We start from the raw sequence: 27,055 nt of genomic DNA, 5'->3' as shown, positions 1-27,055 counted from the left end.
GAGTCACAGGAGGGAACGAAGGTCATAATCCTGTCTGGGTTGCTGAATTACAGGCAGCTAGCAGTTAAAAGAAGACCTCTAATTTGTTGACTTCTGTGTTTGGTTTTTGTTTGTTTGTTTGTTTTAATATTGATATCCTGAAACTCCACCAAGGAATCTTTTAATTCTCACTGCTGGTGCCTCCCAGAAAGCCATAAGATAGCAGAGAATTTTTAATTATACCAAAGTAGAAACACCATTTCAAAACACTTAGTATGACTGAGCCACTGACAGTGTCTGCAGTAAGTTGAACATTTTCAAGGGAGTTACTGTGTTGCATGTTATGATCGTAATGATCTGTATACCTCTTTGCTTGTATGGTTCAGAGGAGATTCCTTGTTAGTAGCTAGGGAATTTTAAGCACACTTATCCTTAACATGCTGAATTTGTAGAATTCACATGGCTCAGAGTTATCATTGATTATAACTGCCCATTGTGGGTTTGGGGGGGGGTTGTTTAGTTTTTTTTTTTTTTCTTAAGTGATGGCCTTTCCTGAAAATCTGCATAGAACACACTGCCCACCCCGCCCTGCCCCAAGGTGGGCACTAACTTGGTTGGAACTCTGGGCAGCTCTGTTTTGCTAAGAAAGGAAACGTGCTTTGATTAACTATTCAGAAAATAGGTTTTATTGGCAGTATAGGAACCATGAACGTGGTGTCAGAGTTCAGTAAGCCTCCAGTTTCTATGAAAGATGAGAGCAAGGTACTATTTTTATGTAAGAAAAGCCAAACAAATTTCCATCTGGTATGTTCAAGACTTTGTAATTTCTAGTTGTGTGTGAGAACTGACTAGTGTTTGTATTGGACTTTGAAAATTGGAGATTTTTAAATTGTTTTTAGTCATTAACTCCATGAAACTAATTGCTTTCATCTATATATGTCTAGTGACTTACAGGCTTGAATTGACGATATTGTAAGACACTATTTCTACTGTAGACTATACATGGCTTCTACATTTCGTAGTGGTGTCATGGCTTTTTGTGATTTACAGTGTCTGGTTTTTATTTTTTCTTTACAGAGGGACATTATCTAATGAAAACATACTGTATGGCTGAAAGGGTACCTAATGCCAACAAAGGAGGAAATGTAGAAAAACTGTATTTCCTTAGCTACTTCAGGGTAGATGAAGTAGTGTGACTTGTCTGGTTGTGGAGCTCTAAAATCATGAGGAAAGGAGGAAACTACTATGCAAATCATTCTCTTTTTTAGGCTTGAGGTAGAAGTTTGAGGGATAAACTTCTGCTGTGTTACAGCCTTTCATGATGTTACTCAACAGTCTGTATAGCATGATGAGCCTCCTTTATTTAGCCATTTGTACTAAATAAAATACTTGCCAAGAGATAGTCATGTTTTTGTCTTTGCAATACTCCAGAAAATTTATTTGATAGCCCTTGGTGGAGAAGAAAAGTGGAGAACAATTCTGTTTTATTATGTCTGAGTCACTGTCTTCTCTCCTAAGTAATCATTGATTGATTTGATCACATGGTTAGTGCAGTGTAGGAGTTCAGGGAAAGTTTGTTGGTTTTTTTTTTAGTACCTGTTGTGAACAGCTTTTCTGACTTTACTTGCGTTGAAAATACATTTCTCAGAAGTTTTCACTGTTGTTGATATGTCTAGGCTTCATCAGAAGACTTTTGATTCCTCACCCCCCCACACACCTCCAACTCCACTCACAGTCTTTTGGTTTTCATTGTTTCTGGAGAAAACATTTAAATATTGCAGTTATTGTTCGCTTGAAAAGTCCCTGCAATTAATAGTGCTGGTAAGAATTACGTGAAGAGAGGTGTTTCTGGCCTTTTTGCTTTCATCAGACTTTTGTGGGCAATTTTCGAGACTCTAAGGAGATTGGTCTATTTATGTAATTGTTGAACTTTTGGAAGTGTAGCAATGTTCTGGCACAAATGCATAATTCGTAAGTGGGAGAAAAAATGAAAGAAAAAGAAAAAAAGTGTTAACTCCTTTTCTTGTAAAACACATATGAACTATATGTAGTGAGCACTGTCAGTGAAAGGTACAAGTTACTGTTCAGAATTATAAGTGCTAAAAGTATGAGGGGTGGATGAGTGCACAGTTTACTTTTCATACATAGAAAGGCAGCAAAGAGGGTTTTTGGGATTTTTTTTTTTTTAATGCCAACATTTCTGATTTGTAGGGGGAATTCCAGAGTCATGTTGCTTGCTTAGTTAAAAGTTTCAGAATGGCAATGATATGATGTGGATTGAAATATCTGTGGAGTTTTTTTCTTTTGGTTTGGGTTTTTTGAGAGGGGGGGGGAGTGGTGGTGTCTGTAAAGTATTTGGTGAAATAGTGCAGCTTGACATTTGAATTTATGAATATGACTTGGAAATTTTTCTTGTTCACTGTTCTTACGTGGGATTATTAATAGTTAGGGGAAATGTATTAGTTAGACTAGGTAAATATTCAACATTATCTTGAATGGTGTTTAGCATCCGGCTAGAATCCTGAAATAAGCTGGTAATTTACATGCATTACATAAATTATCGGAAATTATTTGGGATGCAGACACCACACAGCCTTAAAACTGCTAAGTCAGTTATCACTGCTTTATAGACAACTGATACTTAATGTAATATAGTTGATCCCACTTCACACATGAAATAGAACCATATTTGGTTGCATGTGATAAACTTCTTTTTAACTCCATAAAATGGAGTTAATTTGATATTTCTCAAAACTGATGGATCAAATATGTCTTACTGCAACATAAATTTGCGACATCTAGATTTGCAGCCAGTCCTTCAGTTACTAATCCCTTCAAGGTTATTCCTTTGAGGGTTTTATTTAGTTTTGGATTCTCTTTGGTTACTTTACATAATGCTTTCCACTACTGTAGTTTCCTGTAAATCTATGACTCCTTTTCATAGAAAATCATGTGTTAGGACCTGTAGTTCGGGTATGTTTTGGTGAGCTTTAGTTTAAATGAGTGTCAGATGATTGGCCTGTAGATTTCAGCTGTTTAATCTGACATCTGCACAATAGACCTCTTCTTGTTCTTAGTCCTCTTACTGGCTCCCTACAGAGACAAACACCATTTTATAATGTTTTTAAGCTAGTTGCTATTTAAGACTTAATTACTTTTTGTTACATAAGTTTAAGCAGTTTTGTATGTGGAGTTGATTGGTTATTTCTAACTGGTTATCTTACATGCACTTTAGATGTGATGACAGAAATTTGGGCCTGACCCCTTCAGTAGTTACCTAGATGTTTTTCTGAACAGGAAGAAATAAGGGATTTTTTTTTTCCTCTGACTTCTTGTGTGAATTTCAATTATTTCATTCTGAGTCTTTGGGCAGGGTTGTGGGTACTTTGCTTTTCCCAGAATTCTTTAGTCTCTTAATGTCATTTTAAGTTACTTTTATTGTCTTTATCCATTATTTTTTCAGTATTTTTTGTCTTCTTCCCCCAAAGTGTCTTGCTTTAACGTTTATTTCATTATGACCTAATGTGACTTTTACACTGTAATTTTCATTCTACTCTCTGACCTCTAGACCCATATCTCTTCCTATCTTCAAAATATGTTTGTCAGTAGGTGAAGTTCATCCTTTTGTGCTGTCAGTTCTCAGGCATTTAACCTGTTTTCCGAATCATAGCACTGGCATCATGTGGATGCATAACACTGCGGCATAGTACAGTGCTGTGTCATCTGTCTTTGTTAGGCTGTACTTTCAGCTGGGAGCCCCAAAGCCAAATTAAAATTCTGGTGCTACTAAAGAGTCGAGGCTCAGCTGATTTCCATAGTTTGTGATTAAGTAGGATTTCTTGCAATTCTCATTCAAACAATCCTGCATTGTTGAGAGGAAAAAATATTTTCCAGTTTTGTATAATTAACAATATATGTTTGGTTTTATTCTCAGCTGAGCTACTAAAATGTAGATGGCAGGTGGTCGTACAATGTAGCCATGATGACTTCCTTTGTATTGCTTTAATTCTAATTTTTCATCAGTCTAAAATCTTAAAATCAATGCCTAGATCTGTTTTTGGAAAAGGTAAGGAAAAAGATATTGTACTGTTGTTAGCTGTTGGTAAACTGAGAGGCTAAGAAGCTACTGTATTAAAAGCTATGCAGAGAAAATCTTGTAATCTAACAGAGAAGTGTAGGATAACAGGGGGACACAGTCTGTAGTCAGAGAACATAAAGGAAGAATGAGAACATAAACCAGCAAAAACAGTCTGCTAGTTATGGGGTGATGATTGCAATGCTGTTGACAGTGATAGAGCAGTGCAATGAATAGTCAGAGAACATGTGCCAATCTGCTACTTTTAACCCACAATATTTTTTTTAGTAAGGTTGATTCTTTATGATAGCAATTTCTTATAAATGTTTACTTCTTTGTTCCTTGTTTAGGTATCATGCCAGTGTATCATAACATGTTTGCACTCATGAGTGAAACAGACAGAATGTGGTATCCCCCAAATCACATCTTCCATGTAGATGAAGCAACCAGACTCATCCTAATTTACCGGATAAGGTAATCTAAATCAAATTTTATGCACTCTTCAAGTTAAAACAAAACTGTGTAAGAAAACACAACGAATAAGATATTTAGTTGAACCATAGTTTCTCTAAGAAGTTATGGACAGATTGTGTATCTGAATAAGAGTGAAGTAAAAGAATCAAAATTATTGGAGTATGTTTGAATAACATAGTTTATCAGTTGTCTGTATACTGTATATTTGCCATGTCAGTTAGAAGAAACAAACAATAAAAAATATAGCAGAAGTAAAAATAGTATTTTTCTTAATGATACATCTCACCTCCTCAGTGCTTGCCTGTTTGAAATTAATGGCAGTTCTGAAATGCACAGTAATTATCCTGTGTAATTGGACAGATGTCTGCAATAGAATCATTTTTCTCTAACCTGATTTTTGAATGTGGACATCTAAAGCCACAGTCACAGTGTTCCTTATGTAAAAGATTTTGTCTATTTACATTGCATAATGTGGCTTGAGTGTTTCTTTAGGAACTGTCTCAAAGGGAACTAGAAGACAGTAAGACATGATTATCTATATTCTGATTAGTGAGGATAACTTTGCAGGGCTCCTTGTTCCTACCAGTAGAACTTATCCCCGGCTTAAGTCTTGTAGTACTTTGGATCCAGTTCTTGGTGTCTTAAAGCCTTCCATTGACTAACTGGGGCTTCATACTGGGACCAGCCAGCACTGATTACATGTCTATGAAAGTGATAATGTCTGGCATTGATAAGCAAAAGTATGCATTTATTGATGTTTGCTTAAATATTTCCTAACAGGTTTTATTTTCCACACTGGTATTGCAATGGTACCAGCAGAGCATATCGGTATGGCATTGTTCGAGGTGAAGAAAGCCCTGTTCTTGATGATCTTGTCATGTCTTACCTGTTTGCACAGGTATGATTTGCTTGATTATTTTTTAATGCAGATTGGTAAAGGTTGTTAGTGTTTATTCTCTTTCAAGTCTTTTCATAGTAACTGTGTAGGCTCTTTTGACAGCTTGAAGCCCACTCAAGATGAAAATTCCGTGGTTTTGGAGGGATGAAGTTCAAATGGCAGTTGCGGGGAGAGCTGGAAGAGTGTGTAGCTCCTTTCTTTTGCCACTACTGTGTGGAAGTCTTTCAGTGTGACTTTTGTTTTGGACTGACATAATGTTCATCCTCCCCGTATGGACCTTTTCAAGATTTGAAATTAATATATTTTGAAAACAATGTTTCTAAGCATGATGGTATCTGGTAGTATCCATTATGAACATGTGCAGCTTTTTGTGGATGAAGTGGTTCATTCAGAAGAATGCAGTCTTTTAAAAACAAACAAACAAAACAACACAAACGGCTGCACCTCAAAAAGTAACCCAAACAAAAAAACAAAGTCCCACAGTCCAAAAAACTATTATTGATGAGGAGCAGTGCTACAGTTTTAATTTGCTTTTTTGTGTTCTTCTTTCTTAGTGGCGAGATGATTTTTTGGATGGATGGATACAGATGCCTGTTACTCATGAAACGCAAGAGGAATGCCTTGGAATGGCTGTTCTGGATATGATGAGAGTGGCGAAAGAAAAGGACCAAACCCCACTGGCTATTTACAATTCAGTCAGGTGACTCCATGCTGCATAACTGTATCACACTTATCTGATATCTAAAAACAATATTTTTGCACATTAGCATCTGGGAGGAAAGGCTCAGCTGTTGGCGATTGATTTATTCTAGCATAATGATTCCGTAAACTTACCTGTAGTGTAAACTACAAATTAAAGGAAACTTGTATCATGATGGCCATTCATGTTTTTGAGTACATGGATTTGGTTCTCTTAATGAGAAGTAAGGCAGCAGCTACTTATGTGGGAAAGGATATAAGCAATAATTTAAGCTGGGAGACACCTCTACAAGCCATCAGATCCAACTCTCTGTTCAGATCAGGGCCAGCTTTAAAGTTAGACGAAGTCGTTCAGGATCTTGTCCAGTCAAGTTCTGAAAATGTTCAGCAGTGGATTTACACCATATCTCTGGGCAGCTTCATCCTGTGTATGATGGCCCTCATTGAGGAAGATTGTGTCTAACCAGACTCCTGTGATACTGATTATCCTCTGTTGCCTCTTGTCCTTTCACTGTGCATGCCTGAGTAGAGTCTAACTCAGTCTTCTCCATAACCATCTGTTAGTTGAAGACAGTTAACTCCTTATTTGAGCCTTTTCTTCTCCAGGCTGAAAGAATCAAGCTCCCTTAACGCCTCTTCTGTGATGTCATGTCGTGTGCTCCAGGCTGTTAACTGTCTTGGGCAGATCTTTGCTAAACTCACTTGAGTTTATCAGTTCGCTTTGGTTTATCAAGCTAATAGCTTTCCACTACAGCTGAGTTAATTCTGTGCCTGCTTGGTAATTTATCTTTAATGTTTGTCTTTTAATGGAACCTAGCAGGAGAAATGAATGAGACAACTAATTGGCCAGCTCCTTGCAGGTGACAAAACTACTCTTTTGCCCCTTAATAATGTGGACTGTGATGTAAGAACTTCAGTGAGAACCAGCCACAGTGTTTGTTGTGTTCTACCACCTGTATTTTCAGCCAGGAAATTTGTCCCCTATCCATGTAGTTGCCTCTATCCGTGCACTATCCTCTTTCCAACTTCTACACCCAATAAAGCAACTGTGTAACTTCTCTTGCCTTAACTCGAAACCTCAATAATGACTAGAACAGACGTGTCTGGATTTATGGAAAATGCATTATGTATTACATGTCAAAACTGAGTGAGGGGAAGAAATGGAAAATGGGAGACAGGGCTATATTTGAAAGAACAGGCTACAGATTGAAGAAAGGATCCTTGCTGTCCTACGGTTTAAAGAATAAGGTTACATTTAGAGGAAAAGATATTTTTCATGTTGACTTGTTAAGCACAGAACTAATTATCTTTGCTGCATTTAATGGATAAAATGAGTAGGTTTTTTTGCTGGTTGTATGTTCACAGCTACAAAATGTTTCTGCCTAAATGTGTGCGAGCAAAAATCCAAGACTACCACATTTTGACGCGAAAAAGAATAAGGTACAGGTTCCGCAAATTTATACAACAGTTTGGCCAATGCAAAGCTACTGCCAGAAACTTGAAACTTAAGTATCTTATAAATCTGGAAACCCTTCAGTCTGCCTTCTATTCAGAGGTTTTTGAAGTTAAAGAACCTGGTGGAGATCCTTCTGGAGAGGAAAGTTTTGCTACCATTGTAATAACTGGAAATGGTGGAATTCAGTGCTCAAGAGGAAAACTTAAAGACTGCGAGACACTGGCAGAGCAGGTAATTTCTTTTATTATTTTAATAATTTGCTGTTTGTCATGTAGCAGAGTGATTAGTTTGTATTAGAAGTTCTGATTTACCCTAAGTAAATTTGGTAGGTAAACCTTACTTCACAGTGATGATACAATTTCCATATGACTGAGGCTCACAAAAATGTATTGACTTAAACAGTGCAGTATATATATTTTTTTTAATTGAAGTATTAGAAGAAAGTCAATACTTGTTCATGTAATACTTCTGTGCTTGACAAATGAAAAATTCAGTGTTGGACCTTCATCACTGTAAAAAAATCAATGGGGAAAAGTAATGACCCTGGCCCTAGGTATAGGTAAAATGTACAAATCCCTCAAATTCTCTATGAAAGCAGGGTTTTAAGGACTCCAGAAAACACGTGAATTTCCAATACCTCTTTCCTGCTGCAGTCAGATTCCTGCCAGTGTCTGAGCTAGCAAATATAAAGTGACATTTCTGTGACTGCGGAGTCCATATACTTTATATTCAGGACTTAGATGCTAAATGGTTCCAGTAAGTGCTAGTAATCACATGCTATTGCTTTTTTATTTATCAGTATTTTTCCTTTTGTGTGTGGTTTCCAAGCATGACTATTCATTTTGTCTAATTTACCAAAATCTGATAGAAACTCATAGCAGTATACATTGAGAGTGTAGAAATTTTCCAAAGGTAAAATTGAAGCTAAAGTGGAGCATATGTCAATTTTCCAAAATAATTGCGTCGGTTATGTTGGTAGTTTTGGTGCATAATTGTAGCAGTCAAGACCAAACTACAAAAGGTGGTACTTTTACAGCGTGTTGTAACAATTTGTAAAAATGCTGGGTTTTTGGTAGTACTTTAAAACCAGAAATAAAATCTGATTATATGCCCAGATTTTTTAAGTGTGTTGTTCTTAGAATATTTGTAGATTGACATTAGGTCCAATTACCTCATTCATAGTTGTTATGTATCAGCCCTCTGCCTTTCCTAAGTTGCCTGTAAGTGCCAGTTGATCTGGCAGGAGCTAACATAAATGTCAGATTTTGTAATTTCTAGTTTTAGAGGTACAAAATTTATGCATAGTATGCTGTTTGGGCCTGGCAGCCAAGTCTTCAGCAAGAGTAATGTTTAAACTGATCATATTTCCTACAGAGATTGCCAGATTATTTTTTCGTCATTAATAATATTAGCATCCCACTTACTGACACTGTAGGCTGCATGTATTTTCACTGGTACAGAAACTGTTTATAAAATTGTTTATGAAAACTTAGTAAATTAATAAGGCTACTTGTAACTGTGATCATAACTTTTTTCAGCAAACTATACTAATGAATCTATATTAAGATACTGAATTGAAACAAAACTTTTATTTTTTGAAGGCAGGAATGACATGTGTGGAGTAGATTGTGTATTGCCAATTCACATTTCCAACAAACAGATGAACAAATAGAGCTTCAGAGACTTCAGTGCATTTGAGCTGATTTATTCTAGCTGGATACCCACTGAGTCATACAGCCTTGATTATTACACCTGATCATGTATTAGGATATGCTTGCAGCTATATAAATAGGACATTTTGACTTTAATAAAATCTATTTGATTTGGAAGAATAATTTTATATAGATAAATCTACCTTTATTTAAGGATGTTACTTAGCATCTGAAGATCTACTGAAAACAAAACAAAGTATGATTTGTATGACATTGTAATTTGACTTATGAAAGACCAAAGGAGGTGGGGCAGAGTATCATAGTATCAAAAACTACTTGAACTTGCTATCAAAGGAAAATTCATCTTGCATTTCCCTTGTAATTAGGATCTGTGCTTCAAGTTATCTAGGCAGTGATGACCATGGCTGATGAGAGAGTGTTCTCTTAGACACTTTCTTCATTCATACTGCATCCACCTCTTTGGTAGCAGATTTTGCAGCTTGTATCACTCTGAAGGAAGCCATGACATTTTGGGTTGTTAACAGGCTTTCTACACCTCTTTAATTAGGATGCTAATAATAATTTCTCACACAAAAAAAAAGGGTTCCCCAAGAGATTAATGAAAATGTTCCAATGTTAATTCTCACAAAATACTAAAGAGCAAAGAAGCATCTACAGTGAAAAAAACCCAACCCATGGATATTTCTGTTCATGGTTCCTGGATCTTTGTGCATTTTTTAATTGGTGCTCCTCGTTGTGGTCCCGTAAACACAAAACTCCCTTCTTTATTTGTAATGGCATATTTAAAGTTTTATGATCCTCTCTGTTCCTAGCTTACAAGTTCAGAGTTGTAGGAATTCTAATGCTGCAAATAGGTGGGTTTTTTTACTTGCTGTTTATGTTACTACTGACATATATAATGAATATTTATTACAGGATTTACAAACATACTGTGATTTTCCTGATATCATTGATGTCAGCATTAAACAAGCAAGCCAAGAAGGCTCCAGTGAGAGAAGAATTGTCACCATTCACAAACAAGACAGCAAGAATCTGGTCTGTTTACTTTGCTTGCTGTTTTTGTCAAATAGACGTTGCTTTGAGCAGACTATGTGATTGCTGTGGTATTTATAGTATTGTATAACCAATTACCATATTAATTAAGCATGAGGTAAAACAAAATGGGTTTTAGCAGTAGAAGAGTATTGGAACACCAAAGTTCTTTTGCATTCAAAGCTCTGTGCATGGACTGAAATAGAAATAGGTATTTATAGCTGATGGTAATTTCTGACACACAGATCGATTCTTTTCTTTATTGGAGTCTTAAACGTGAGTCTGTGGTCTTAGCTATTGAGCATGCTGTTTCCATGCTGTCATGGTAAGCTGCCTGCCAGTGACCAATACATTGAGAAAGGCTTCAAAATGCTCTGAAGGAATAATGATACACAGAAAATGAGTATTGGAATAAAATTAATGTCATTGGCTTTACTGTTTAAAATTTTTGGAAGAAAATCTTAAAGTATTTTATAAATGACTGTAAAACATTGTTTCAGGGTGAACTCCACCATTGCACTTGAGTTAGGCTTTCCAGCAGGTGTAACTGTCAGATAGTTGTGTGGAGCATTGACCTTGGCTGGACACCAAGTGCCCACCAAAGCCACTCTAGCACTCCCTCCTAAGCTGCACAGGGGGAGAAAAATACCACAAAAGGCTTGTGGGTCAAGGTAAGGGCAGGGACATCACTCACCAGTTACTGTCTGGGCGAAATGGACTCAACTTGGGGAAATTAGTTTGATTTATTAACAATCAAATCAGAGTAGGGTAATGAGAATTAAAACCAAATCGTAAAAACACCTTCCCCCCACCACTCCCTTCTTCCTGGGCTCAATTTCACTCCTGAGTTTCTCTAACTCCTCCCTTGCAGCAGTTCAGGGGAACAGGGAATGGGGGTTATGGTCAGTCCATTGCACATTGTCTCTGCTGCTCCTTCCTCTTCACACTCCTCCCCTGCTCCAGCATGGGCTCTGTCCCACAGGAGACAGTCTTCCACGAACTTCTCCAACATGGGTCCTTCCCACAGGCTGCAGTTTTTGACAAATTGCTCCACCATGGGGCCTTTCCATGGGGTGCATCAGGAACAGACTGCTTCAGTGTGGGTCCTCCATGGGGTCACAGGTCCTGCCAGCAAACCTGCTCCAGGATGAGGTCTCCACAGGGTCACAGCCTTCTTCGGGCATCCACCTGCTCTGGCATGGGATCCTCCATAGGCTGCAGGTGGGCATCTTCTCCACCATGGACCTCCACAGGCTGCAGGGGGACAGCCTGCCTCACCATAGTCTTCATGGGCTGCAGGGGAATCTGCTCCGGCACCTGGAACACCTCCTTCCCCTCTTTCTTCACTGACCATGTTATCTGTGCAGTTGTTTCTCTCACATATTCTCATTCCTTTCTCTGGCTGCAACTGTGTGGGGTTGTTTTCCCCCCTTGTTAACCCAGAGGCGCTACCACTGTTGCTGATGGGCTCAGCCTTGGCCAGCGGTGGGTCTATCTTGGAGCATTGCCTCTATTGGACATGGGGGAAGCTTCTAGCAGCTTCTCACAGAAGCTACCTCTGTAGCCGCCCTGCTACCCAAACCTTGCTATGTAAACCAAATGTAAATTGTTTCTTCCTCTATCTCCGTGACTGATCTGTGATCAGGGCTCCCCATCTCAGGCATTTGTGTGACTGGAGAGCTTCCTTCTGTATGTGTGTGTGAAAAAGCTGTGTACAGCTTTTCTATAAAAATAACTTTTAAAGGTTCCAAAAATACTTCAATAAACATTAGCTAGTTTTATTGACTCTCTAATGACACTTTTTTTTAAAAAAAAGGCATATGATTTACTTTCATTTATAGTAGAATTGCGATTTACATTCATTTCCGGCATTAATGAATTTGAAATTTTTCAAGGCTTTTCATTGAGATGTAAGAGTAGTGGAAAATCAGTGATGAGCATCTGACACAGAGAGCATGGTAATATTTCAGATTGGTGGAGGAGACTTCCTTAATCTTGAGCCATTAAAATTCTTTAGGTACTTGACTGCGTATGCTTCTGAGGATAAAAGTGACTTTCTAAGAGCTCGTCTAAAAAAGCTACTGGAGAGAAGGCAGAGTAGGAAGAAGTGCAGTAGCTGCTGTTTTGCTTACGATTTGTGTATGGACACTTCGCACATCAACTAATTCTGGTGTGCAAATTACAATTTGTGATTTAGCTTTGTTACACAGCTAGTAGAATTGATTATGGAAATGTACTGTATACAATTCTAGGATACATGGATTGATTAAAATGTCTGAATTTCTAGGTCTATTGTTTGTGTGGGTTTTCCGATCCTGTTGAAACAACTGGGAAGATAGTTGTTTGCAGGTCCTCTTTTAATAAGGAGTTTGAAGACTCCAAAAAATTTCATGGCACTTGATCAAAAGCACCAGCTTTTTTTATTGCTGTCTAGCAAAGAACTTGCCAAGGAATTGTGTTCAGCCACTATGTCATGGGCAACCTTATGCAGCTACTGAATGAAATCTACTATGACTCTGTAGATGGTAGAGTACTACTTCTCTGTTGAATTAAAGGCAGCCTTTAATGCTCTCATACAACTGTCAAAATATTAAGAAAATATAGATAATGACATAAAAATAAACTCTCTTTTCCTTTATTGGCAGTAACAAATACATTGTTACACATGGATTTAATTTTGCCCTGCTCTTACCTGTTCAACATATTCTGCGTAGACCTTTTTCACACCGCATTTTACTTTGACTACATTATTCTTCTCCCCACTTCCAGCCCTTCCACCTCCCTTCCCCACTTCCAGCCCTTGCACCTCTCTTCATAGTAGTTGAAGGTCAGCTTCTGTCTATGATCCAGCTCAGGATGCCAGTTTTTGTGACTATTAGTTAGGTTTTCAGGCAGGTACTTTTCTAGAGGGTTTTTGTTTGTTTTGGGTTTTTTTTTGATACTTGAAGGCAGCCCCATGCATCTTTGATAAATGAAGGCGTTCCTTTAGGAAAAAAAAAAAAAAGAACACTGTGTTGCCAGTTCAGTAGAGGTCTGCCATGCTGAGTTGTATCTACTCAGTTTTTCACTTTCAAATGTTCCCTCACTAGCATTATTCTGCTGTTTCATACATTTAGAGTAAGGGGTATTTTATGGCAGATTGGTTTTGTTTGGGTTTAATTTTGAACACTGAAGATTGCTAACAAGTTTTGGATGACACCAGGAAGGTAGAACTGTACAAACAGTAGTTGAAAACAATCAGGATATCCTTTAATGCATGCATATGTATTTGTATGTTTCATACCATCACCATATCCAGGAACTTTGTGTTGCCTGTTAAAAACTGAAATTCTCTCTCCCCCTCTCCCTCTCTCTCCCCACCCCCAACCCCCCATTCTCCCCTGGCAATTTAACAGGAGGCTGAATTTCAGTCACTAAGAGAAGCTCTCTCCTTTGTATCATTAATTGATGGATATTACAGATTAACTGCGGATGCCCACCATTATCTCTGTAAAGAAGTAGCACCACCATCAGTCCTTGAAAATATCCAAAGCAACTGCCATGGACCAATTTTGTAAGCAATTTTTTAGCAATATAACTATTGAGGTGATATTATTTTTGAAAGATGAACTTTAGTTGAGTGTAAACCGTGATGGACATGTTGAAATCTGTATTTATTACATTCATGTAACATAAAATTCTTTACAGTTTTCCTCTTGTTTTTCACTTTGCAAAATACAGTGCCTTCTTGATATATTATAAAGAATAAATAGAAAGATTCTGGTTTTAATTTTCTTTCCTTAGAATTATTTTTTTCTTCAAGTGAGACAGGCAAGAAAGTTATGATGGTGATTTTACAGAATTATAGTTACGACCATAGCAGCAACATATGGTGTCATGAATACAGGATCTCATGTTTTCATTGTGGCCTCTAGCAGTTTCATTTTCTGAACTGTCAAGGGGAAAAAGGCAAATTGAGATAACACCATCTTTCATATTTGAGCAAGCATTGCAGTTGACTGTTAGCCATATAATAAATTGGAGGGGTTTTTTTTGTTTTTAAGGAACGTTGTCTCCTTGTTTGCATGCTTTATTGTGGATTTGTTGGGTTTTTTAGAGGAAAAATTTAGTACCTTCATTGACTTTTAACATTTTTTCTAATAGTTCATATAGTGTTGTTTACAGAAGCACGCATGGGAGCTTAGAAATGTTTTGTTAGGCATAATAAAATGGGTATTTACTTTAGCTACAGGAAGCTTGAAAACGGATATGTTGCATGAAACTTGCAGTATCTACTCAGCTATTACAGAATAGTTCTGTACATTTCCCAATGACGGAAAGAGGATAGGTGCTATAACCTTCAGAAGGGATGAAGGAGGAGAGGGATGGAGACCTGTACAGTTCTAATCATGTTTCTTGCACTGATGACTAATGCTGTATATTGACCTTTATTTATGGCTGTTTAGAAGGGTGTGCAATGAGTATAGACCTTTCTAAGTCATTCTATTCCTCATTCCCTGAAATGGATAGAAAGTCAGTTAGCAAGGCTTGTTTAATGGGAAGTTGGTTCTTGTAGTAACAAATGATGTCTTGTTTCAACTCCTCTTTCTCGTTAGCCCTTTCCCAAGTTAAAGCCACTTTGTTCCACCCACACAAATATTTTGCTGATTTTAACTTTATATCATAAGCCTAGGGGAGTATACCTTTTTAGGCTGTAAGATTTCTCACTAAATAAATAATTGTGGTGTTTTTAGTATTAAGAATTTTTAATATGCTGCTCTCTACTTAAGAAGCCACCCTGAATATTGGAAAATAAAGGGACAAAAAGATTAACTTAAAGGAAGCTGTAAAAAATTGATTGTTTGAATTGTTGTTGCATTAGATATCTGGTAGTAGTGCTCATTGGCCAATCTTTGATGTTCCTGGATTTTGACATTATGCAATATTAAACATTTTCTTTTTACTATAGCATGGACTTTGCTATCAGTAAACTGAAGAAGGCGGGTAATCAGACTGGTTTCTACGTTCTTCGTTGCAGTCCTAAAGATTTTAAAAAATACTTCCTCACCTTTGCTATAGAGGTTTGTATTCTGTCTTAGACAATACATGTATAATCTTTGTTGCGTTATAATACTATTCAGTAAATTATTCTGAATTTTCTTGTCAGAATGTTTGTCTGATGTGTATATTCTATAGCTACTTCTTTCAGATTGGTCAGCTTTCAATATCAAAACGCTTGTATGGTAAAGAATCAGTAATGACACATAATGTATACCTAGGAGAACAAGACTGGTGGAGGGAAGAGAACTTGAGAGTTCTGGGGATGGTGACATGGCTCTTGGGACTGTAGTAAACGTTTGGGTGGTGGAGGGGTGTGGGGGTTTTTTATCTTTTTTTTTTTTTTTTTTTTTTTTTTTTTTTTTTTTTTTTTAAGGTTTGGGGGGTTTTATGTTGCATTTTTTGTGGGGTTTCTGCCCATCCTGCTCTCCTTCCCCTTCCCAAATAGAGCTTAGTTAGACTGAGTATACAGCCCCCGGTGGTCTGTCCTTCATAGGTTCTTTTGAGTTTCGGTCCTGTCCCCATCCCCAGTGCTGGGCCAGCCAGATTATCCAGCAGCTGTTACCTCAACATAGATCTCCCGCTGGATATCTGGTCTTAGCTAGAGTAGGAGCCACCCTGGAAATGCCTGCAGTTCTCATGCAGCTAAAGAACCAGGTGTACCTCTCCTGTGTGAGACTGCCGTTGGTGATAATACAGTACTTTGATGTTGCTGTTACATAATTGCATGATCTTGTTCGAAGGATGGGCTTCTCTTTGATTAAATTAACAGAGCTACCTTTGGGTTTTTAACTAGGGAAGATAATACATGGATTTTCCTGCTGGTTTGCAACAAGCTAAGAAGTTCACTAGATACTGTCAGAGATATGTACATCTTTGAAAATGACAGAACAATGTTGATGTGTGGATGGAGAAATAAACAGCCATTTTAAGATCAGTTTCATGAAAATTTTATGTCCAGTCAGTGAAGTGTGTTTAATGAGGTATTATTTAGACTAAGAGATCAGTCCCTGAGCAAGATTAGAGTCAAAGTCTGAGAGGAAAGCTTGTGAGTTAAGCCTGCCATTAAGTGACCTAGCCACATTTTTTTTTTTTTTCGTTCTTAGTCTTTCTGGGCAAGCAGTTAGAAGGCTTTTGAAATTCAGAATTTGTTGGAACATTTTCCGTAGTATTGACATGAAGGACCATGAAAGCACTATTAAGAGCTTCTCATGTTTAAAAATGTTCAATGGGATTTTATCAAAATCCCATGTAAAAATAATTGAAAATTGCATATAGAAAATCTGTGCTAGGAACTAATTGTTTAGCAGTGTAGTGTAGACAACAGAAAAATATAAATACAGCCCAGATCTCCAAATGCTTGCAAATAGAATACAGAGTATGGGCTATTGCTTCCAACAAAATTTTATTTTGATATTACCCCATGTAAGGGTGAAGAAGCTTTTGTTACTAGCTCTGAAGGATTTTTCCTGGGATCCATTATCTGTTTTCTCAGCTCCATCTTTGCAGATTTCGTCACATTTGTTTTTCATAGTATCAACATGCTAATTCCAGTGATCAGAGTAGAATCATGTTTTCTCAGAATCTATATTACACAGTGAGAACAAAATAACAAAATGGTAATATTTTCCTGAAGCGTTTTTTCTTTAATTGGTAGAGTGCTATACATTTAAATAAGCTTTCAAATACTAAATATTGATCAATTTTATTTTTAATGGAAAAAAATCTTCGCAGCGTGAGAATACAACTGATTATAAGCACTGCTTAATTACGAAGAATGAGAATGGAGAATATAATCTTAGTGGAACCAAGAGAAGTTTTGGTAATCTTAAGGATCTGTTGACCTGTTACCAGACAGAAACTGTCCGTTCAGACAGCATAATTTTCCAGTTCATCAAATGCTGTCCTCCAAAACCAAAAGGTAAGGGAGATATTATTTCTAAATAGAAGGGTTTCCAACTTTTAGATTAAAGATTTAAAAATAAGTTAAGATTAAATGACTCTCAGTTAGGTAAATATGTATGTTTGTACATTTTTGTTTTTGTTTTTTTTTACTGACCTATTTGTTCATCTTCTTAGTCATAGTTTTCAGTCCTAGTGTCTGCCATATTTTCTTTGTTATAAGGTGGTCTTCCAGACAGAATCATGGTACCCAGTTTCATGATTAGAAGCAAAACTGGGTTCTTAATTGCAATATATTGTGTGCAGCAGTGTTTCTTCACTGGAATGTTTTCATGTCTTGAGAAGGAAAGAACTACTAAATCTATCACTTCTCACTGAGGATAGTTCCATAAGCAATGGAACCAACAACGCCAGTGAATTTCTTTCATTGTTTGTTGACATCTTAGCTGAATTAACGCCAAGGCTGCAGCGTGATTTCAGCTTCTTTTTTACAGTGAAGAATACACATGGAATAGAGCTCCTAAGGAGTGAATTTTTCTTGAATTTACATTAAAGGTTTTTACCTAGCTTTGATACTCATATCTTTCTCCTTTATGAGTTCTGATAACATCTACCCTTTTTTGCTTATTGTAAGTAGTACTGCTTACAGTTAGTATTAGTCTTTGTCTCTATCCAAGTCCTTATTTAAACAAAAATTTGACAGAACAGACTATTTGATATCACTTTTACCTCTCTCAAGTTTGATTGAAATTAGCCAATGGATTTAAAACTTAGAAAAGATTTTACAAGTAAATATATATGCACATTACAGAGAACAATTTTGTAGCCTTATTTCCATTGAAACAAAACCTGTATATGCATCAGAATTATAAACTATTGAATAAATGCAATCATACATGCATGGACGCATATACACACAAATATGTACCTATCAGCTTCAGTTTTGCTAACAGACCTCCTCTGCTTCATGGAGAGCCATATTTCAAAATCACTTGAAGAATAATTACTATGGTAAACAGAAGGCAATGAGGATCACAAAAGTGTTTTCAGGGCAAAAATATGTGAAGCCTTTAAAGACGCATCAGAGATAGGCACATCTTTAACAGAATGACTGTAATATAAAAGAAGCAGGTGAATTATATCCCCTTTCTCCATCACTGATTGTTATTACAAATACAGCAGAAGTTAACGTGTGAAAGGAGAAAGGAGTATTTTCAGAATGTTTGTCAGAAGTAGAGTTCTTAGGAAACTTAAAATAACTGAGTGAACCTAAATGTTTTTGCCGATTAGAAAAAAATCAGACTTCGAATTTGTTTAACGAAATTCTGTGTAGTTTTTTAAATAAACTGATCTCAATGTGATATCTTCTTTTTGTTGGATTAACAGCATCTCATAGTAATCCTTCTGAAATAATAGTGTTATAGTTTTATATTTTACAAATTTACTTTGTTTTTCTTTTCCCCACCCTCTTTCTTCTTCCAGATAAATCAAATCTCCTGGTCTTCAGAAGCAATAGTGTTTCTGATGTACCTTCATCACCTACGCTACAGAGACACAATAATGTCAACCAGATGGTCTTTCACAAAATCCGGAACGAGGACTTGATATTCGTAAGTCCATTAGTTGCTTCTTCCATTGCAGGTGGTTGGTTTAATACACACTAAGTTTTTAAAAAACTCAGTATATGTTTAAAACAGTCTTATCTGAGCTAGGAGATTTTGCTGTAATCTTTCCTTAGAGTTGTGAGAGAAAACATTTTTTTTAAGTTTTCCATTGATACAGATAATTGGTGGCTTTTTTAAATATGAAGTGCCCTTTTGACTGCAATAACGGTTGTTGTATTTACTTCTAGGGACATCTAAATACATCTTTAACAGCAATTCCCTCCTCTCAGGTTCTTGCAGCAAGTTATTTTGAGATGCTTGAGGAGTCAATAAAAAATAAGCAGATTTAAGCTGTTTCTAATATAGTTGCTTCCTTGTCCCCTTAGTCTGACTTCAGAGGTGTGCTAGCTGTAAAGATTTGCGTATGTGTTACTGAGGGTGGTTGGTTAAGAGATCTTTTGCAAAACAGGCAGAGATTTCTGGGGTTTTGCCATCTGTATCTTTCCTGTCTTTTAGGAGGAGAGTCTTGGACAGGGCACATTTACTAAAATTTTCAAAGGTGTAAGGAAAGAAGTGGGAGACTATGGCCAGCTCCATCAAACCGAAGTTCTTTTAAAGGTGCTGGATAAAGTGCATAGAAACTACTCTGAGGTTGGTGTGATTGTTGACTGCTATATAACATTTGTCCATGCTATGCTGAGCATGACATTTCTTATGATAAATGAATATTTGTTATATGGTAGAGGGTTGTATGTTGAACCACGTTTATTCTTGGCCTTGTGACACTTGGATAGCTAAAATTCGTAGGCAATGTAGGCATACACTCTGGGCAATTGAAAACAATAAAGAAACTATAACCCGTATTTTAATTTTAATAAGCTGTAATATACTTACATTCTAAAGTTAAGTGAAAGTCAGTTGTTAAAAGGAGTAAATGTACAGAAATAGAAATATAGCCACCTGAAGGAAAATGTGCTAATTTTGACCTTGTTTTGTTGGGTGACTAATCAGTACACAAGCAAGTGTAGTTGGAGATACCACTGATGAGAATAAAAAAATGGCTAAAGAAATAAAACCGCTTGCAACCTTCCTGACAAGGTTAGGTAAGGTCTTGCAGTAGTAGACAAGTGATGTGATACTTCTTTGTTTTAACTTAATAATGTGCTATGAAGAAATAAATTGGAAAGCGAATAGTGCATTATGAAAGAATAAATTGGAAACTGAATAATGCGTCATGAATTTGTCTGCAGTTTACTTAGTTAACTGACATGGAAGAAAAGAGTCTTTTTAAAATGTTGAGATACACTTACCTGCAGAAAAAGAGCTTGCTAACCTCTTTGGAATGTAGTTTATCAGTTTTGGGGTTTTTTAAAAAAAAAACGAAACCAAACACAAACAATATAAAATATAAGTTGAAATGTTTTAAAATATGCACATAGTTGTAATAAATTTATTAAAAATCATGCCATTCTGTGATTCTCTAACATTCTGTGATTCTGTGATTCATGTTTTGGGGTTTTGTTTTCACTGATACCTATTCTGTCTCAACCTCTCTCTCTCCCCTAACTCACAGTCCTTCTTTGAGGCAGCAAGTATGATGAGCCAGCTTTCTTACAAACATTTGGTGTTAAATTATGGAGTCTGCGTATGTGGGGAGGAGAGTAAGTAGAAATTAGTCATCTTTTTGGACTAATTTTATACAGCTGTCATTAGAGTTTGACATTGGTTCCAGGTAAAAGCAGGGGGAAAACCCAAAACAACCTGTTGCACCAGCTGGACACCCAATACATATTCACATGGCAGTAGTATTAGTCTTGGTGTCTGAGTACTATTTAGTATGGTGATAACAAAGAAAATGGAAATATTGTGTAAGTACAGTCAGTGTGAATAGTAACCTTTGTAAATTAGTCAGTCGTGTCTGTTCTATCTGAAAATCTCAGTTTTGAAAAGTTTTGCTGGACTTCCAAAATGATCTTTTGAAATGCCGGAAAAATTTTACCCTGCATTGTATAAACTGTGGTTAGCTAGAAAGGGGAGTGCTTGGCTACCCCAGAAAAATCTTTTACTGTGATCAGAAACACAAAAACTACCACTCTTTCCCACCCGTGTGCTGACTTTGTGAGCACAAATATAGCTTTGGGACATTTGGTTTAGAGGGCCCATTCTGAAAACATGAGGTCCCACTATTTAAACAAAAACACTACAAAGTGTTAACAAAGGTAAAATCTTTGCAATGTCTAAAGAAGCAGAATGTGTTTTCAGTTTAGATTACTGCATTGTGACCATGTATTAATAAGGTGTTTTAAGAACACCTGAAATACATTTATAACATTTTGTAATGAAATCCTAATTTTGGATGGTTGTCATATGCTTATGAGTGCTGTCTTTGAATATGTACTACTGGGTCTTACTTTGGCAGTTTTTCCTCTTCATTCAGTCTTTAGGCAGGAATGTCAGTTTGCCCTAAACCCATTTTTTTAGTGTGATTAGAAATTTGTAACAAAAGGAAGTGTTTTATAACAACTGTATAAGCATATTACATAGATGGTTGCCTGAATAAAGAGAGAAGGAATTTGCAAAAGGGAGTGTGGATCCTCTATCAGGAGTTGCTTCTCTTAGGAGTCTGGAAAAGGCACAGCACCGTGTTTGGCCAAGAACTTGTGATGCCGATTTCTTCACAAACAGGCTCATGAGTGTTTTTTCTAGTTGATACATTTTACCATGCACTGGGACTATATATAAAATTTCAGGTAGATTAACTGTATAATTAATAAAAACAAAGCTAAATACGTATATGGCTGCTTATTTCTCCTTTAGATCACAGTTGCCCTCTATAGACAGTTCTGTTTCTGAAGGCAAGAGACTTACTACAGTTTAGTGAGAGACAGTTACTAAGAAATAGGAAAAGAGGCTGTTATTTTGTCTGTGGGTTATAAAAATCAGTTTATTTGTTATAAACAAATATAATACCAGTAGTTTTTAGAATCTAAATGAGAAGCACTACAATGTGAGCATCTTGCAGCTGAAGGCAAGAGTTCAGTTACGCAATTTGAAATTGTTGTATCGAAACTGATGAAGACTGTGCGGTATTATGAAATTGTTTCTTGGGTTATTCACTGGATGGTCTGCATGGAGGCATATGTCATATATTGCTATACACACATTTTTTTAAAGCAAATATTAGTCTGTTTTCAAGAGCATTTTCTATCAGCAAAGCATCCTATTTTTCACTAAGAATAGAAATTATAAACAACTATATAGTTAACGTCTTGAGTGTTACGCTACTTACTACATTGATATTGCTGTACACTACTATGCTTTATCAGAAGCTACATTACTCATTGAGCCTTTAAAGTGAAGGTGGAGGGATGCTCACTGGATTTGTTAAAGGTGGAAACCTATTATGTAAAAAAACCTATTAAATCTAGTAACTTTGGCTTTAAGAAGAAATTAGACAAGTTTCCGCACCCTGAAGAAGTATAAAGCAGATAGAGTATAAAGCAGATAGAGTATTTGCGGCAATACTGATCGGCAGTACAATGTCATATAGTTTCAAATTTATGGTTAGTTCACCATGAAGTGTCAAAGAAAGAGATGGATAGTACTAGAATAATGAATCTGTCCTGAAATTCCATTGTTAGTTGTTGGTTTTAATTGTTACTGTTTTTACTATTTTAAATCAGACATCCTTGTACAAGAATATGTAAAATTTGGATCCTTGGACACATATTTGAAAAAGAACAAAAATGTTATCAATATCTTGTGGAAGCTGGAAGTAGCCAAACAGTTGGCATTAGCCATGCATTTTCTGGTAAGTAGTTTATTCTTCAGTTTTGTTAATGGCTGAATTCACATGTTTCAGGCTAATACATGGAGAATGGCTGAGCTGTTACGCTACTTCTTGAAACTCTGGAGGGTATTTGAAAATAGGCTAGGCATATAACAAATAGTGGATAGCCAAGGACAGACCTTTGTATCTTGCACAAAGTGTAATTGAATTTCCCATTCTTTTTTAATACTTCATGTCTTAGTGTGAAATAAAAACACATTTCCTGTAAGAATTCTTCCTCCCTTGCCAGGAATCAGTCCTTCCTGGTTTTCCCACATCAACTCATGATACTGAACATAAACTATTTCCTGGTAGTGTTAGTAGTTAACCACTGGGAGGGGAAAACATGATGCTGTTCAAACTGCGAGTACATTCTATTTGTGCATTAGGTCCCAACTTTACAGTCTGTTTAATTCAACATAAAGGCCATTATTTGAGACAGGATATGTGATTAGATTAATCTTCCCTGTAACAGAGTTTAAATGCTCTTGTAGTAATTGTAAATGGATGGTACTGATGAATTAGTAGTTTTCTGAGTTAACATACATCAAGTAGTTTTAAACTTGAAACTTGAGGTAGATACTTAAAACTCTGAGAGGAACTGATGACATTTCTGAGATTTGATCAGCTTAATCTATGATCATTATTTTCTCTGATGATGTTTCCCTCATGTGGTAAACTATTGGTTTTTAAATACCTCTCCAGCCGTAAGGTTTTTTTGTCCGTATGTAAAAGGTGCATTTCTGTTCATAGGAGGATAAAGGGCTCGTTCATGGGAATGTCTGTGCAAAAAACATTTTGCTTATCAGAGAGGAAGACAGGAAGTCTGGAAACCTTCCGTTTATAAAACTGAGTGATCCTGGCATCAGTATTACAGTTTTGCCAAGAGATAGTAAGTCTTTGTGTCAGTTTTCTTTTTGAATGCTTCTGACTTGAAAAATAAGTTTGGGTGGGTTTTTTTTCTGATCACCATCTAAGGTACTTCTGTTACAGTAAGTTCCTTCATCCATTTGTAACTTTAAAATAATCTCTGCAGCCCTAGTCAGCAGTTTTGAGTGTGTCTTCTTTATCAGAAAATAGCTACAGGAAATAAAGCCACAATTCTCCATTGTATGACAGGTTTTTTTCCTCCTGTTGTAATTTTCAACTTCTTTTTCACTGGTAGTACTATTAATATGTTATAATGCACCGCGAGTAAGTCTATTGCATTTGCAGGTAGCTGGTGGACTTTAGTATCCTATTATTGATCGAGACTAAATTGTTGTATTTTGTAGCTTGGAGAAGTTTTGAGAGCTGAAAGTAAATGCACTGTTGAAAATGCTGCCTGGCAGTTTAAAATCATCTTCAGTGCATGTCTTGGTGAATATCTGAAGCCACTTGATGATGCTAAAAATACTAGATTATCGTCTGCCATTGAGGCTGTTCTAGTGCTTTATAAACAGCAAAATCAATTAAATGAAAAGTGTGTGCAAGATTGTTATGCTAATGAAACTGAAGTAACCTTACTATTCTTTATCTAGTCTTTTTTAGTCATTTTGGAAAAATGAATACACTTTATACTTGGTAATTTTATACATGCCAAAAGAAATAAGGCATGTAAGAGACTATGTAAAATGCAGTGTCATTATTTTCCCTTTTTAAATGAGAAGCCTACATTGATCTTACAAGATCTCATTTTAAGGAGTTCTAGATCTACATCAGTACAATACCATCTTTTAGCTTGTTACTACAATCAGTATTTAAAAGTTTAAAAATCAAATAGGATTAAATTCCATGCTATGGCACCTTTGGCTGTGCCATAGTGTGCCAGCCGCTGGCAAAGTACTTTTTACTTGTTGCTATCTAGTTCCTTTGTGGTAGCTACTAAATCTTGGTAACATTGAGGGAAATATAGAAGTGAGAGTAAAAATATAATGTGGAAATGATTTTGAGGCAGTTTTATAACATTAGGCTTTTTTACGATAAAATTAATGGTTCTCCGCTCTGATTCACAAATATTATTATTGTAGATATTCTGTAGGATTTTTTTAGGCAGGAACAAAAACTTGGAAAGGTATTAAAAGCACACTACAGAATGAAACACCTGTGTATACTAAAGCATTTTTTACTAAATCAAATATGTTACAGAGTTTTCTGGTTTTATTAATTCTTCTTAACATGGTGTTTCCTTTGTGTGGTTGCACAGTTCTTCTTGAGAGAATACCATGGGTTCCACCTGAATGTATTGAGAATCCCAAACAATTAAGCCTGGCTACAGACAAATGGAGTTTTGGTACTACTTTGTGGGAAATCTGCAGTGGAGGAGACAAACCTCTGAGTGCACTGGATTCTTCAAGAGTAAGTATTACTGAATCTGCAGTCATAACAGTTCTTTGGACACTTCTAATTTAAAACATCTGCAGTTGTAACTGTATCAGCAAGTAAAGTGGTGTGGCCCATGACCACTGCAGGAAAAGAACGCTTTTACTGGTAGGTAATGATCAGAAGTGATGATTTGAGGTTTGGTTTTATGTTGTTTGTTTTGATTTTTATGGGGACAAAGTACAGCATTGCCAGTGTTATCTTGTTCATGTTTCTGTTGCTTTGTTGCTTTAAACAAAAACTATTCCTAACAATATACATGGATTTTAACTGGCATTATTCTAGTAATTGACCATCCTAAATGCTGTAAGACTTTGCATGTTGCAGACAATTCTACTATTTTAGCTAAACCAGAAAGGTTAACTTTGTCTCAGCTAGGGGCAGGGGGTGGAGAGGAAACACATTCCATAAAAATATTATTTCTTACATATTTACTTCCTTAGTTGGAAGCAAAAAGTTTATTTCCTACGCTAAAAAAAGAGATTCATAGTATTATTTTTATAAATGGACTGTTACCTTCTCTCAAAACCTGATCTGATTTCTCAGGTGTCATAATCTAGGTCTACCTAGACCTATCTTATAAATATCTAGGTATGTCAGAAGTTGCTCTTCTCTCCTGTTGTAATCCACTTTATTTCATAATGCTTATGAAGCTTTTTACAACTAGAGATGCTCAGACAGCTCACAAGTGGATAGAATTTTCTGCTGGACGCATCCAGTTGAGGTTTTATGAAGTTGCAGTAAAGGAGACACCATATTTCTCATTATCCTTCTCTGTTTTCTTATCTTCCACTAGTAACTGACTGGGAATTTCTGAACTGATAACTCAAGTTATGCCAGCCTTGCTAAATTGTCAACGTTGGCTTTTGACGTAAATTGGTCAGGTGTACATTTTATAAGTCTAGGTTGAGAGCTGTATTTTTTGGCTGCTCTGGTGAGAACGTTAAGGCTTCTACAACTCTTCATTGTTATGTATTAAAATGGATTTTATCTGTTTAATTTCAGAAGCTACAGTTTTATGAAGATAGGCACCAGCTTCCTGCCCCCAACTGGACAGAACTGGCAAACCTTATCAACAACTGTATGGATTATGAGCCAGATTTCAGGCCTTCATTTAGAGCAATTATACGTGACTTGAATAGTTTGTTCACTCCAGGTGAGTCTGTGATACAACACAAACACACTAGACAAAAAGAACTCTGATTCCTGTTGGTTCATTTTCGTATGGTGCCTTCCTTTTTGGTATGTTGACCCGCAACCATTCCCCAAAGCAGACCTAGAAATTTAAGTTCATAAACACACTATGTTACTGCTTTTAGTTTATTCTAAACGAGAGCACGTTAAAAGTTAGCATTGTCATTCAAAGCAGTTTTATGGTTTGATTAATATCTATCCCAAACATTCTAGTCTCTTAACCAAGGACGTTATGTCTGTGACTGCCTTTTTTCTCTCAATAATACGAATAAGTATCTTTCTTCTCTCCAAGTGGAAGACGTGTGATGTCATAAGCCCTTGTGAAGTTTACATTTCTCCACTCTGCAGTAGTGGAGTCACTGCACAACAGTTGCTAAATTTGAAGTACAATAGGCCTGCAAAAAAGAACATTGGGAAAATAAAGCAGGACTTGTTATGAGTCAAGTCACTTGGCTTTTTTGTAATGCATCTTTGCAAATTATATAGAAATTAAGGTGGTGGTTAATATTCTACTGAGCTTGGGGTATGCCAAGTAAAGGTAAAACACGCAATGGTTGTAATAAGTTTCTTCATTCTCCTGTTTGCTTCTCTGTGCCACCTGTTCCCTTTCTTTGCCTCCTACCCCTCAGATTACGAGCTATTGACAGAAAGTGATATGTTGCCAAATATGAGAATTGGAGCACTTGGATTTTCTGGTGCTTTCGAAGATCGAGACCCAACACAATTTGAAGAAAGACATCTTAAGTTTTTACAGCAACTTGGCAAGGTAGGATGTTTTGAAATTCTCTAATTGCCTAAGAAAGAATTATCTTTTTCAGTTATCTTCCAATGACCCCATGTAC

General features: G+C 36.5%; 1 protein-coding gene across 16 annotated transcripts in view; it reads left to right on the top strand.

Annotated features, from left to right (window-relative positions):
• Window positions 1–27,055, top strand: part of JAK2 (Janus kinase 2) — a 97,774-nt gene that overhangs the window by 54,315 nt on the left and 16,404 nt on the right. For 14 of the 16 annotated variants that reach the window (XM_086479048.1, XM_086479055.1, XM_086479052.1 and 11 more), the window contains 17 exons: window positions 4,405–4,528; window positions 5,309–5,426; window positions 5,981–6,126; window positions 7,491–7,812; window positions 10,170–10,289; window positions 11,409–11,507; window positions 13,682–13,839; window positions 15,235–15,346; window positions 17,058–17,244; window positions 18,708–18,835; window positions 19,346–19,480; window positions 20,403–20,490; window positions 22,513–22,640; window positions 23,412–23,550; window positions 24,844–24,995; window positions 26,025–26,175; window positions 26,843–26,979. In XM_086479048.1, the coding sequence (XP_086335174.1) occupies window positions 4,405–4,528; window positions 5,309–5,426; window positions 5,981–6,126; window positions 7,491–7,812; window positions 10,170–10,289; window positions 11,409–11,507; window positions 13,682–13,839; window positions 15,235–15,346; window positions 17,058–17,244; window positions 18,708–18,835; window positions 19,346–19,480; window positions 20,403–20,490; window positions 22,513–22,640; window positions 23,412–23,550; window positions 24,844–24,995; window positions 26,025–26,175; window positions 26,843–26,979 (2,444 nt within the window). Of the gene's footprint in view, window positions 1–4,404; window positions 4,529–5,308; window positions 5,427–5,980; window positions 6,127–7,490; window positions 7,813–10,169; window positions 10,290–11,408; window positions 11,508–13,681; window positions 13,840–15,234; window positions 15,347–17,057; window positions 17,245–18,707; window positions 18,836–19,345; window positions 19,481–20,402; window positions 20,491–22,512; window positions 22,641–23,411; window positions 23,551–24,843; window positions 24,996–26,024; window positions 26,176–26,842; window positions 26,980–27,055 lie in introns of those variants that run through there. The other 2 variants (XM_086479056.1, XM_086479058.1) reach the window with 2 other exon arrangements.

This window comes from Leptosomus discolor, chromosome Z, assembly GCF_034619465.1.
Source record: "Leptosomus discolor isolate bLepDis1 chromosome Z, bLepDis1.hap2, whole genome shotgun sequence".
Classification (NCBI taxonomy): Eukaryota; Metazoa; Chordata; class Aves; order Leptosomiformes; family Leptosomidae; genus Leptosomus; species Leptosomus discolor.
This window is presented reverse-complemented; position numbering and strand designations above follow the sequence as displayed.